This window comes from Rana temporaria, chromosome 4, assembly GCF_905171775.1.
Source record: "Rana temporaria chromosome 4, aRanTem1.1, whole genome shotgun sequence".
Classification (NCBI taxonomy): Eukaryota; Metazoa; Chordata; class Amphibia; order Anura; family Ranidae; genus Rana; species Rana temporaria.
The window spans coordinates 111,081,564-111,095,309 of NC_053492.1; the positions used below are offsets into that span (position 1 = coordinate 111,081,564).

At 45.3% G+C, this 13,746-nt stretch overlaps 1 protein-coding gene across 14 annotated transcripts in view; it reads right to left on the reverse strand.

The window, feature by feature from the left end:
- The window catches only part of LOC120936435 (thyroglobulin-like), a 115,028-nt gene that overhangs the window by 20,526 nt on the left and 80,756 nt on the right, over positions 1–13,746 (reverse strand). For 12 of the 14 annotated variants that reach the window (XM_040348759.1, XM_040348764.1, XM_040348760.1 and 9 more), the window contains 2 exons: positions 13,409–13,636; positions 1,350–1,577 (listed from right to left, as the gene is read on the reverse strand). In XM_040348759.1, the coding sequence (XP_040204693.1) occupies positions 1,350–1,577; positions 13,409–13,636 (456 nt within the window). The remainder of the gene's footprint in view (positions 1–1,349; positions 1,578–13,408; positions 13,637–13,746) is intronic. The other 2 variants (XM_040348763.1, XM_040348762.1) reach the window with 2 other exon arrangements.

Sequence of the window (13,746 nt, forward strand, 5' to 3'; positions counted from 1 at the left end):
ATTCCCCTTTGGGAGATTTTGCATATGATCCCAGGGGAATCTTTTTGATATTTTGTATATTCATCGATAAAGTTTATTTAATCCACTCATGATTATATGTGGTTGATTCGCTCTCAGACTATCGTTTGGGACCTCTCCATGTCCCAAACTCCCCCCCCCCCCTTTTTTCAGCTATAAGTAACTAGTGCTAGTGAGAAGTACACTGCAGCTGGTCAAAAAGTGTGGTACCCGGTGCCCGTTTTTTTGTTTTTTTTGTTAAAGCCTGTGGTGTGTGAATACATTCAGACTTAAAAAAAAAAAAAAAAAAAGCGCACACCAAAAAGTTAAACACAAAATGTGCACAGGGTGTACTCATAGTCCTCCGAAGAGAAAGGACCCTAGCCCTGATCCCCCATATCTATTGGCAGTCAGGCTCCAAACGGGGACTGGGGGAACTTCACATGGTCCATCTGGCTGAAACCAGACAGACCTCATTCGCTGTGAGGTCTACCGAAACAGACCAACCCAAGTACTAGGTGGGGATCCCCTGAAGGGAGACCCCATGAAACAGGGTGAACCAAGCCAGAAGGCTATGTCCATCCCCTCCCAAGACTTTCAGGGAAGGTCCAAGGACCTACACCCTACCAGTCAGACGTGACAGAAAAGTGTACACCAATCAGCAAAAAAATGAAAAGTGCCAAACACTACAAACACACAAATAAAAGTGGGGAAAAGGGAAGTGGAGAAAGTGCATAGTGCCATTGTGCATTACAATGGCCAGCCCTTCAGCCAGGAGTAAAAAAAATAATCTGGTCCTAGCCAAAAGGCTCAGCCCAAGAGGCAGGTATGGAAAAAGTGTGAAAGTGCAGTAAACTTGATGCCATAATTCAAAGTGACAATCACTCACAGTAAAATTATAGCATTCCTAGACTGCCACTTCAGGGGCACATGCACCAGTGCTGCTCCCGTCTCCACCAGGAGCACCCTTCCAGCTTTCTCCGGGAGAACCTACTCACGGCCTCCAAGTTCGATAGGCCGCTCCGGTTTCGGTTCCTGCTGATACTAACCTTCTAGGTACCATTAAACCAGTGGATTTGCACAGCCACCACCCCATCCTCCACCATAGTCAGGATAGTAGAACATCGCCTCCACTTGACAACTGATAAGAACAGATAATACACTTGATCTTAGCCAAAAGGCGTTATGGAGACCCATAGTCTGGTCACCTGATATGAGAAGGAAGGAGTTAACAAGTGCACTTATCTTCTAAGCCCACGCTTACCAAAGACCTCTCCAGAATCAATCAATAAGATGATATAAATTATTTTTATCACAAAAATATGCAGAGAAGTTGTAGAACTGAGTCTTACCTTGTTTTTTACATGTAGCTGGTGTTTGTCCAGGTGGAGTTCTTGTGCCAGCAATCTCTTCGCCAATTGCACTAACACACCAGCAGTACCCGGTGCTGCCATGGCACTGCTGTGGTTGGTAATTGCCCTTTTCATCACACTGAGGAGCAAAACCACCTACCACTTTCTCGTTTCCTCCCAGAGCTACCTGACGTTCCTTCAAGCATTTTGGCAAGTCTGTCGACATCTCTACAGGAAAGAACAGAGGTTACAGGGAACATACTTATAAGGGTTTAAATGTCCAGAAATAGTAACAGTATAATAAGGAACACTGCATTGCTGCTGTGAAAAAGTATTACGGTGTATCTAAACCCTCTGTAATATCTGTGTAATTTTAAAAAGTATTTTTTTTTTAAACGCTCTGATTTAAATTAGCCATTTGCAGCCGGGTCCAATTTTGGAATTTTTCACATACATGATAAAATCTGTTTTTTTTTTTTGCTAGAAAATTACTTAGAAACCTCAAACATTATATATATATATATATATATTCTGAAAGCAGAAGCCCTGTACAATGATATGGTTGTTGCAATTTTTCCTGTCACACAATATCTGTGCAGCGAAAAATCAAACAGAAATTTTCAGGAAAAAATACACGTATTAATTTTAGTGCACACAAACACAATATAATACCCAATTCTTTGGTATAATATAAAAGATAATGTTGCGTTAAGTAAATAGATAAGAAACACATCAGGATTTAACCTCCCTAGTGGTAATCCTGAGTGTGGCTCGGGGGGGAATTTCCATTACCAAAAGCGGTAACCCTAAGCAACACTCGGGATTGCATCGCAAATTTCCAGGTAAAGTTACTTACCTTGTCCCCGGGAGCCTGCGATGCCCTCACGCTGTATACTCCACTTAATTCATCACTGTGCCGGCGGCAAATTCAAAATGGTTAAAACAAATAAATAACACATACTGTAATCTGTAAGATTACATTACTGTATCAAATCATTTCAACTCCCTTTTGTCCCTAGTGCTTTGTCCAGTGCCCTGCCTCCACTGTTATATTTGTAGCGCCTGTGTACTTTATAGTACCGGTGCTAGTTAAATTTAGAGGGAGATAAGAGTGTAGTTAAACTCTGATCCAAATTGTTATGTGCAAAACAGGGTCTCTGTCTCAGCTTGGCTGTGCTATAGGCTTATTCTGTTGCACTGGGGTGTTCTTCCAACCCCGGTGCTGCAGGTGGCAGCAGTGGAGTCAAGGTTTGGGTGCTCTTTCCCAGCAGCCAATCAGGAGGGTCTGGCCTCGCTGTGCATGCTGGGGAGGGGTATTTATGAGGCAGACGCCATTGATTCTGGGTCTTCTTCTTTGAGTGTGGCACCCACCTTCTTTAGGGTGACCACATCACGGTACCCCGGCGTTATGGCCTACCTGGCCGGGGTGTGCGTGCCACGCGGTGTTCCTGGTTCTGGGACCATGTTGACCCGGAGCATCTGAACAGCGATGGGAACACAGCGAGCAACTGGGTTCCCACCTTTGAGGATCCCAAGCTGTATTGCTGTTCGGTGGGGAGTCTGTCTGAGGAGCGCCATTGAGAGGCTGCCGGTCCAAAAGGGCCTCGACAAAAGGTAGCCGGACACTGAAGGATTGATCACCTGTCAGTCAGTACCTGGGCGACAAGTTGAAGGAGATCCAGGCGTAATTCATCTAAGGAGGATTATCTCTACATCATAACTACAAATCAGAGAGGGCCTGTGGCAGAGGTGTCTCTCTGAAGTTCACCAAGGAGGGTCTGTGGCAGAGACTTTATCCTACAAATGTTCGAGTGATACTCCGGCTACCAGATCAGTGAGAGAGACCTGTCTGGGTATGCTAAACCCACTCACAAAGGAGTGGCACAGAAAGTGTTACGCTTGGGAGCAGGACTGTTTCCCTACCATCACGACTGAATCTGCTGTTCTCCTTTCTTCTTTAACTTTACTTTCCTCACCACAAGTTTATTGTTTTTACCCGGCTGGGTAATAAAGAACACAGTAAAGAGCACCTGTTGCGGACATTCCTTTACTTCTACCAAATGCAATACGCATCATCCACCCCATGGAATTCGGGGGAGCCATGAGGTAAATGTGCCACCAGAAAAACCAGCAGCTCCTCCGGGGGTAATGCTACATATTATATATACTGTTCTTTCTGCCTGGAAATTGAGAATGTCCATAGCAACCAAAACGTTATCATACCCGGGTTGTTTACTAGACTCTTGTTTGGATAGATTTAAGTGAGTTATTCCTAAGAATTACAGGCCTACAATCTAAAATGGCAACTTCCATGCAAAACAATGTACCGCTTTGCGCTTAAAAGATCTGACATAGTCATACTGCCAGGGAGGTTACATTTGCATATGCCTGTGAAATGGTAACAAATGAGAGCAACTAAAATTATCCATAGGCAACTCTTTTTTTCATTTAACTTTATTGCTATCACAATGATTGAGCATTGTCTATTAGACCTCAGCTCTCCCTCCTGGTTTGATCGGCTGCTTCTGGCAAGGAAAGTGAGTGATAAAATCCATGTCACTTCTGGATTCATTTGTCACAGGGGAGAGGGAGGAGTATATGTTCCTTCCTCTCCTCTGTGGGCAGTTGACCCTCTGCTTGTAATGATGCCTGGCTCCACAGTGGAAGAGGAGACCCTGGGAACAGCAGCAGGCTGCAGTGGGAGGCTGGCCCATTTGCAATCACTCTAAAAATAATAGGACGGCTATAGAGCCTCTCAGGTCGCATTTACATAAATAAATAGACAGCATGGCTCGAGATGGTGGTATCAAAATGGGATGCCTACAGGACCCATTCACACTTGAACATTTTGTAGCTCGAAAAAGCTTTACATTAAATGTGCAGTGTGGCTTGACGCTTGTATCTGGAAAAAAGTACAAGCTTCAAGTAATTTTGGCCACCATATAATTCAATGAAAATATCTGAAACACACAAAAGCGTGCAAAAACGCATGCATCACACATGGTTCTTCCTATAGTTATTAGCTTTCTATTGGCTAAAATTTTAAATAAGAAACACTCAAGCAAAACCTCTCAAAAACAACCTGTAAAACTACCAAAGATGCTCAGCTGAAGTGTGAGTGCAGCCATAGTGCCACACAACTTCTAGTGTACATGTGTTTTAGAAGAATTATATCATGAGGTTGGTATTGCAGATTTGTAATAATTACATTTTAATAAACTTAATATATCTATTATATATATATATATATATATATATATATATATATATATATATATATATATATATATATATACACAGGGCTGGCGCTAGCGCAAGGCAACAATGGCACTTGCCTTACAGCGCCAGCGCCGCCAGGGGAACAGGGCGTAAAACTCAGGACCGATCCGAGATGGCTGCGCGGGGTGCAGTTCACCCAGGCGCCACAGAGGTGGGGGCGCTCAAGCGCCAGAGTGCTCACTGCTTCCCTCCTTCCTCCTCCTCCTCTCCTTGTCGACGTCTCTGCGCCAGTCACCGTGAGCCACTCTCTCCGCCAGCTAGTCACTGTGTCACGATCTTCTACTCCACCCGGGCGGCGCGGCTCCACACTGTCCTCTCAGGCTTTCCTCTACAGCTGTCGCCCGGGTGGGGTTGTCACTCTGTACTAATAGAGGGCGGGGGGGGGGGGGGTCTGAACTTCTGGAGGGGATGTCTGCTAATGAAGGAATGTACCAAAAAAATTTACTGCGCTGATTCACTGATTTTTTTTTTTTAAACATACTGTAAAATATATTCAATTAGATTAAATCCGGTGAAAGTGTTGGAACTATATGCACAGTGTGCAAATATATCCTTAATAAATATTAGGTTACGTGCAAAATAAGCATAAGGAAAATGTGCAAATATGCCTTATTCCTAAATTATGTACAAAAATATGAAAATATAATGGCAAATATTAACATGCAATGTGCAGAAAACCCTTATAAAGTTCCAATATGGAACAGCAAAAAAAGGAGAAAGAAAAGTCCCAATGTGAAACAACAAAGAAAATGTCCAATTAACAATGCATTCCAATGTGACATACAGAAAAGATATGGATAACCTTACCCCTAGAAAATAATTTGACCAGCTTGTTGAGCTAGTTGACCTTTTTATTATACTCAGGTGTGAAGACATTTATAGTATACCAGCACTCTATTTTATTGCACTACAGAGTTCGGTCATCATAACTGGTTTTAGGCATTTAGGCACTGGGAGCTTGAAGAGAATATATGTAAAGTATTTGGGCTTACAGGAGTAAAAATAACACACCATTAAAAAAAAAAATGAAATGGTAATGTTTATTTATTAAGCTCCGAAAGGTTTTATACTAGGGCTGTTACTGATTCAAATTTTCGTGTTCGATCAATTGTTGTTTTTTTTATCGATTAATCGACTAATTTCGATTAATTATAACGCACATACAGATCCAACTACTTTTAGCTGATCTCCTTGCATTGCAACGCTGCATTAGTCAGTGGTAAATGTGGTATACACTATATACAATCACCCAACACTAGTTAGTTTGCACAATCCATGACTTAACTTCACAGTTCACACAAATACGTTTTAAAATCAAACTGTAGCGCTGACGTAAGTAATTTTTTTTTATTAAACTTTAAGAAAAACGTAGAAAGTTAGTTTAACTTTAATTATAAAATGTATCTAGTATATTGACTGTCAGTCACTTTAACCCTCCTGGCGGTAACCCCGAGCGTGACTCGGGGTTGATTTTTTCTACCAAAATCGGTAACCCCGAGTCACGCTCGGGGTAGCTGTGCAGAGCCTGCAGCGCGCGCTGGCTTACCTTCTCCTGGATCCAGCGATGTCACCGCGCTGTGTGAGCGAGCAGGACCTCGCTCGATTCACACAGCGTCCTCCTGTGCCGCCGATCTCCGTTCCCTGCGACGTTACGACGCACGGGAGCGGAGATCGGCGCCAAATACAAAAAAGTAAACAAACACTATACATATAGTATACTGTAATCTTATAGAGTCCCTAGTGGTCTGCCCAGTGTCCTACATGTACTTTTATATAATAAAAACCTTTCTTTCTGCCTGCAAACTGTATATTGTCCATAGCAACCAAAAGTGTCCCTTTATGTCAAAAATGGTTTTAGATCAGCTAGAAAACAGCGATAATAAATTATAATCACTTGCAGAATTGTGCGATAGCGATTTGTGGGGAAATTCGTCATAAAAAAAAAAAAATAATGACAGCAACAATTCTGCAACTGAGCAAATTTCAGTGATTTTGAGTTGATTACATCATTGAATCATTTTTATTAGAATTATATTATTATTTGTTATAATTATTAATAATTATTTATTATATTATAATTTATAATTTTGTTTTTAAAAAAATGTCATACCAGGGATGCCTATTAGATTCTTGTTTGGTCAGATTTAAGTGAGTTATTCCTAAAAATTACAGGCCTACAGTATAAAACGCCAAATTTCCTTGCAAATAATGGTACCGCTTTCAGCATGTTCTTTCTGAAAGAATCATACCGCCAGGGAGGTTAAAGTAGGCAAGTAGACATCACTTTAGCCAGTCACGCAGACATACCAGAGTGTTTACATTTTCTGGAAGCAGACATGATCGCATCGACAATATACCCTGAAGAACTGAACAATCTTTTGCACGGAACAGATGTTGCCGATACACAAAGAATTGTCTGCACAAAACTGCTTAGGACAGGAAAACAATGGTTATTTTTGCCTCCTTCCCCTGATGGAGCCTGATGCATCCTCCTGCTCCACAGATGCAAAGGTACCTCAATCCAATGGGTGCAGTTTGCTCGCATCCAGCAGGGTAAGTCTCAGGCCGCGAACACACGGTCGATCCAAACCGATGAGAATGGTCCGACGGACCGTTTTCATCGGTTCACCGCTGAAGTGGCCTGATGGTCTGATGTGCGTACACACCATCAGTTCAAAAACCGATTGGGTCAGAACGCGGTGACGTAAAACACACGGCGTGCTGAAAAAAACGAAGTTCAATGCTTCCAAGCATGCGTCGACTTGATTCTGAGCATGCGCAGGTTTTGAACCGATGCTTTTGTTTACTAACCATCGGTTTGGACCCATCGGGCAGCGGTCCATCGGTTCGATTTTAAAGCAAGTTCTAAAATTTTGGACCGAAGGACAACGGACCGATGGGCCGTACACACGGTCGGTTTGGACCGATGAAACTGGACTTCAGGCCGTTTTCATCGGTTTGGACCGGCCGTGTGTACGCGGCCCCACTGTCCAGGCTGTCTGGTGACGTCAAGAATTTTGATCGATCAAAAAAATTAAAGATTAATCAAGGAATTAATCTTTAATTTTCCCAGCCCTATTTTATACCCTTTATGACCTAGGCATTTCTTGCTATTCAGCACTGTACTACTTTAAATGCCAATTGTGTAGTTATGCGAGTAACTTGTTGAGGATGTTGACCTTTTTTATTACACTCAAGTGCAAAGACATATTATATTATGCCAGCACTCAGTGCTACAGAGTGTATTCATCCTAACACAAATTAGTTTTTTAATAAAATATTGTTGTCTCGTAATGGTGCTCCAAATGTAGTTATGCTGAATCTTTAAGAAACCTAGGGCCAAATTCTCAAAAGAGATACGCAGACTTAACTGCTGTTCAGCCTGCGTATCCCTGTGCCTAACTTTGGAAACGATTCTCAAAAGGCTTTTTCCAAAGTTAGGCAGAAAATCTGACATGTGTAAGACACTTACACGGTCAGATTTTAGGATGCAGTACCGCATCCGCCACTGGGGGCATTTCTCATTGAAATGCAGCTTTGCGTATGCAAATGAGGACTTAAAGCGGGAGTTCACCCATTTCTAAAAAAAATTTTTTTCTTCCCCTAGATTCCTGCTCGTTCGGTCTAGGGGAATCGGCTATTTGTATTAAAATAGGTGCAGTACTTACCCGTTTTCGAGCTGCATCTTCTTCCGTCGCTTCCGGGTATGGTCTTCGGGAGCGGGCGTTCCTTCTTGATTGACAGTCTTCCGAGAGGCTTCCGACGGTCGCATCCATCGCGTCACTCGTAGCCGAAAGAAGCCGAACGTCGGTGCGGCTCTATACTGCGCCTGCGCACCGACGTTCGGCTTCTTTTGGAAAATCGTGACGCGATGGATGCGACCGTCGGAAGCCTCTCGGAAACCTGTCAATCAAGAAGGAACGCCCATTCCCGAAGCCCATACCCGGAAGCGACGGAGAGGATGCGTCTCGTAAACGGGTAAGTACTGCACCTATTTTTAAATAAATAGCCGATTCCCCTAGTAATAACGAGCAGGAATCTAAGGGGGAAAAGTGCCCTCTAAGGGTGAACCCCCGCTTTAAGCACATTTTCAAAGCATTTCAGCACTTTGATTTCTGCCTAAGTTCCGAATTTGCCGGCGCAAAACTAGGGCTGGTTTTATAATGTGGAAAGTTAGCCAAACCTTGTAAAGGCCCATTCCAGCGACGGCATTTGGTATGCATTCCTGAGGGAGAACTCCACGGCAATTTTTAAGTTCAAAACCGGCATGGGTTCCCCCCCAGGAGCATACCAGGCCCTTAGGTCTGGTATGGGTTGTAAGGAGACCCCCCCACGCTGAAAAATCGACGTAGGGGGTCCCCCTACAATCCATACCAGACCCGTATCCAAAGCACGCTACCCGGCCGGTCAGGAATGGGAGTGGGGACGAGCGAGCGTCCCCCCCCCTCCTGAGCCGTGCCAGGCCGCATGCCCTCAACATGGGGGGGTTGGGTGCTCTGGGGCAGGGGGGTGCACTGCGGGCCCCCCCACCCCAGAGCACCCTGTCCCCATGTTGATGAGGACAGGACCTCTTCCCGACAACCCTTGCCATTGGTTGTCGGGGTATGCGGGTGGGGACTTATCGGAATCTGGGAGTCCCCTTTAATAAGGGGGCCCCCAGATACCGGCCCCCCACCCTAAGTGAATGGATATGGGGTACATCGTACCCCTATCCATTCACCTGTAGGCAAAAAGTAAAATTTAGTAAACACACAACACAAGGCTTTTTAAAATAATTTATTATTCTGCTCTGGATGCCCCCCCTGTCTTCGTTATTACCTCAACTGCAGGGGGGGCTTCTTCTTCCACTCTCCGGGGGTCTTCCGCTCTCCGGGGGTCTTCCGCTCTCCGGGGGTCTTCTCCGCTCTCCGGGGGGGGGCTTCTCCGGACTCCGGGGGGCTTCTTCCATCTTCTCCCCTCTTCCGCTGTTGACTCGGCGAACCCCGGTTCTTCTGCAGCTCTCCGGTGCCTTCTTCTTCAGCGCTGGCTGCCTGCTATGTTTGTGTGTTAGCTCGATTTCAAACAGGCAGCCGGCGCGGTCTTCTGTGACGTCAGGGTCTTGTCTTCTGTTCTTCCGATGTTGCCTCGTCGCCTGTTGTCGCTGTAATGATGGCGCGGTCTTCTGTGACGTCAGGGTCTTGTCTTCTGTTCTTCCGATGTTGCCTCGTCGCCTGTTGTCGCTGTAATGATGGAAGCGCGCCTTGCATCACATTTATATAGGCATCACCGTCCCATCATGCTCCGGTAGGTACCCACGTGGTGGGTGCCTACCCACGTGCACCCACCACGTGGGTACCTGCCGGAGCATGATGGGACGGTGATGCCTATATAAATGTGATGCAAGGCGCGCTTCCATCATTACAGCGACAACAGGCGACGAGGCAACATCGGAAGAGGGGAGAAGACCAGAAGACCCTGACGCCACAGAAGACCGCGCCGGCTGCCTGTTTGAAATCGAGCTAACACACAAACATAGCAGGCAGCCAGCGCTGAAGAAGAAGGCACCGGAGAGCTGCAGAAGAACCGGGGTTCGCCGAGTCAACAGCGGAAGAGGGGAGAAGATGGAAGAAGCCCCCCGGAGTCCGGAGAAGCCCCCCCCAGAGAGCGGAGAAGACCCCCGGAGAGCGGAAGACCCCCGGAGAGCGGAAGACCCCCGGAGAGTGGAAGAAGAAGCCCCCCCTGCTAATTGAGCTAATAACGAAGACAGGGGGGGCATCCGGAGCAGAATAATAAATTATTTTAAAAAGCCTTGTGTTGTGTGTTTATTAACTTTTACTTTTTGCCTCCAGGTGAATGGATAGGGGTACGATGTACCCCATATCCATTCACTTAGGGTGGGGGGCCGGTATCTGGGGGCCCCCTTATTAAAGGGGACTCCCAGATTCCGATAAGTCCCCACCCGCATACCCCGACAACCAATGGCAAGGGTTGTCGGGAAGAGGTCCTGTCCTCATCAACATGGGGACAGGGTGCTCTGGGGTGGGGGGGCCCGCAGTGCGCCCCCCTGCCCCAGAGCACCCAACCCCCCCATGTTGAGGGCATGCGGCCTGGCACGGCTCAGGAGGGGGGGGGGACGCTCGCTCGTCCCCACTCCCATTCCTGACCGGCCGGGTAGCGTGCTTTGGATAAGGGTCTGGTATGGATTGTAGGGGGACCCCCTACGTCAATTTTTCGGTGTGGGGGGGTCTCCTTACAACCCATACCAGACCTAAGGGCCTGGTATGCTCCTGGGGGGGAACCCATGCCGTTTTTTTCTTTGAAAATTGGCATGGAGTTCTCCCTCTCAGGAATGCATGCTGAGCGACGCTGACATTTTTTTTTATAATTATTTGTTTTCCCGGCGCGTCTTTTTTTTTCACCCGTCGCAACTTTAGTGTCCCGTCGAAATTCTCAAAGCCGACCGGCGTTAATTACGTTCGCGCGCTGCACGTCGGGAAAATGACGTCACACGCATGCGCAGTACGGCCGGCGCGGGAGCGCGCCTCATTTAAATTTTAAACGCCCCCAGGAGAGGAGGACCGCCTTACGACGGCGGCACTTAAGTTACACAGCGTGTAATTTCTACCTAAGTGCTTTGACGATCAGGCACTTAGGTAGAAATTTTAAGTCAGTGTAACTTAACTGCTGAAATTTAAGTTATGCAGACTTTTTGAGAATTTGGCCCCTAGTTCCCTATATGATAGACTGCATTGGAAGAGTTCCTGATTTTCTCCAGCAATCCCCCATTTCTATATGGAGATCGAGATGTGCTAGAAGTTAGGAAGGCAATTTGCTGAGTAGTTGCAGCTGCATATGTACAGAGCAGTAATGGAGAGACCGCAAAAGGGAGAACAAGCCGTAAGAAGAGGGGTTTCTTTAAACTAGACGCAGATAAAGATTCCTTTTGCGGCCTGCATGCATCTGTGTTATTTTTTAAAATCGATCCCTGTTCCTGTGGAGGCCTGAGGAGTCTAGGTCCAGGCTGTACACAAGGTCACAACGTTTCTTCAAGTTGGGGTTATCCATTGCCAGTTCTAAACCCCATACCCTACTGCTCAACTGTCAAAAGCCAACCTATACTACCCACTGAAACTGTTGCATCTGATAGTTTAGCAAAAAGGTCAGGGCTTGTGAGAGGTCCTTGTGAGGAACCCTAAAGTTGGTCATATTTTTAAAGATTCTATCACTTCAGGTCAATCTGTTGTATTAACCGCAATTGTTCAAATTTTTCCCTATAATTCTCCAAAGTGAAGCTTGAGTTTGCCTTTTTCTTTAGTTGTGGAGTGTTGGCGCTATCTATATTTAGTACACTTGAAGATATATTTTTTATATTAACATCCACAAGAAAAGAAATACAGTTTTTTTTTATCAGAGATGAAGAAATACAAAAATTGCTCATCTCTGAGTTAAAGTGTTATTAAAGGTTCAGATAAAAAAAAACAAAAAACGAACATGTTATACCTGCCTGCTCTGTGCAATGGTTTTGCACAGAGCAGCCCCGATACTCCTCTTCTCAGGTCCCCTCCTAACACTCCTGGCCCTCCCCCCATTCTGAGTGCCCCATAGCAAGCTGCTTTCTCTGGGGGCACTCGTGCATGCTCGTATCCAAGCGGCCTAAGGGGGTTATTTACTAAAGGCAAATCCACTTTGCTCTACAAGTGCACTTAAAGTGCACTTGGAAGTACGGTCGCTGTAGATCTGAGAGGGAAATGCAAGGAAAATAAAAAACAGCATTTTAGCTTGCACATGATTGGATGATAAAATCAGCACAGCTTCCCCTCTGATATACAGAGATCTACAGTGACTGCACTTACAAGTGCACTTTCAAGTGCACTTGTAGTGCATAGTGGATTTCACTTTAGTAAATCAACCCCAGAGTATAGCTCGTTCCCTCCTTACTGGCTGTGGTTGACAGTAGTGACAGCCAATGGCTCCCGCTGCTGTGTTTCAGCCAATAAGGAGGGAGAGAACCGGGAGAGCCAATGCACTCAAGTACATCACTGGATAGAGATGGGGCTCAGGTAAGTATTATGAAGGGCTGAGGTGGAGCTGCACACTCAAGGTTTTTTACCTTCATGCATAGAATGCATGAATGCACCTAAAACCAAGCTGGGTGGGCAAGATTTCTCTTTAATTTTTCCCTTTCAAATGAGTCTTTTGCAGGTCCATCCCAGGTCAACAACCCTTTTTTTTACAACAACATTTATAAGGGGCTTTCCAGTTCTCTGATACACCTAAATGAAAGCACCCTTTCCCCATTTCAGCTGGTGTGGCTAATATGACTGCGTGTTCTGATTTTGTGATTTTAAGGCTAGAGTTACCACAGGTGTAGGTGGTAGCACAAGAACTTGGCATTTGGAAGAAGGAAGTTTAATTCCAATCTTGCCTTCAAGAAAATGGGGATTATTTACGAAAAAGGCAAATTCACTTTGCACTGCAACTGCAATTGAAAATGCAGTCACTGTAGATCTGAGGGGGACATGCAAGGAAAATAAAAAACAGCATTTTTGCTTGTACATTATTGGATGATAAAATCAGCAAAGCTTCCCCTCATTTCAGAGCTTCCCCTCAGATCTACAGCAATCTACAGTGACTGTACTTACAGTGCACTTGTAGTGCAGAGTGGATTTCCCTTTAGTAAATCAACCCCTCTATCTTCTAAGCCCACGCTTGCCAAAGACCTCTCCAGAATCAATCAATAAGATGATGTAAATTATTTTTATCACAAAAATATGCAGAGAAGTTGTAGAACTGAGTCTTACCTTGTTTTTTACATGTAGCTGGTGTTTGTCCAGGTGGAGTTCTTGTGCCAGCAATCTCTTCGCCAATTGCATTAACACACCAGCAGTTTCCGGTGCTGCCATGGCACTGCTGTGGTTGGTAACTGCCCTTTTCATCACACTGAGGAACAAAACCACCTATCACTTTCTTGTCTCCTCCCAGAGCTACCTGACGTTCCTTCAAGCATTTTGGCAAGACTGTCAACATCTCTAGAGGAAAGATCAGAGATTACAGGGAACACACTCATAAGAAATAGCAGCAGTAAAATAAGAAACACTGCATTACTGCTGTGAAAACGTGTATTAAGAGCCAGTTGACC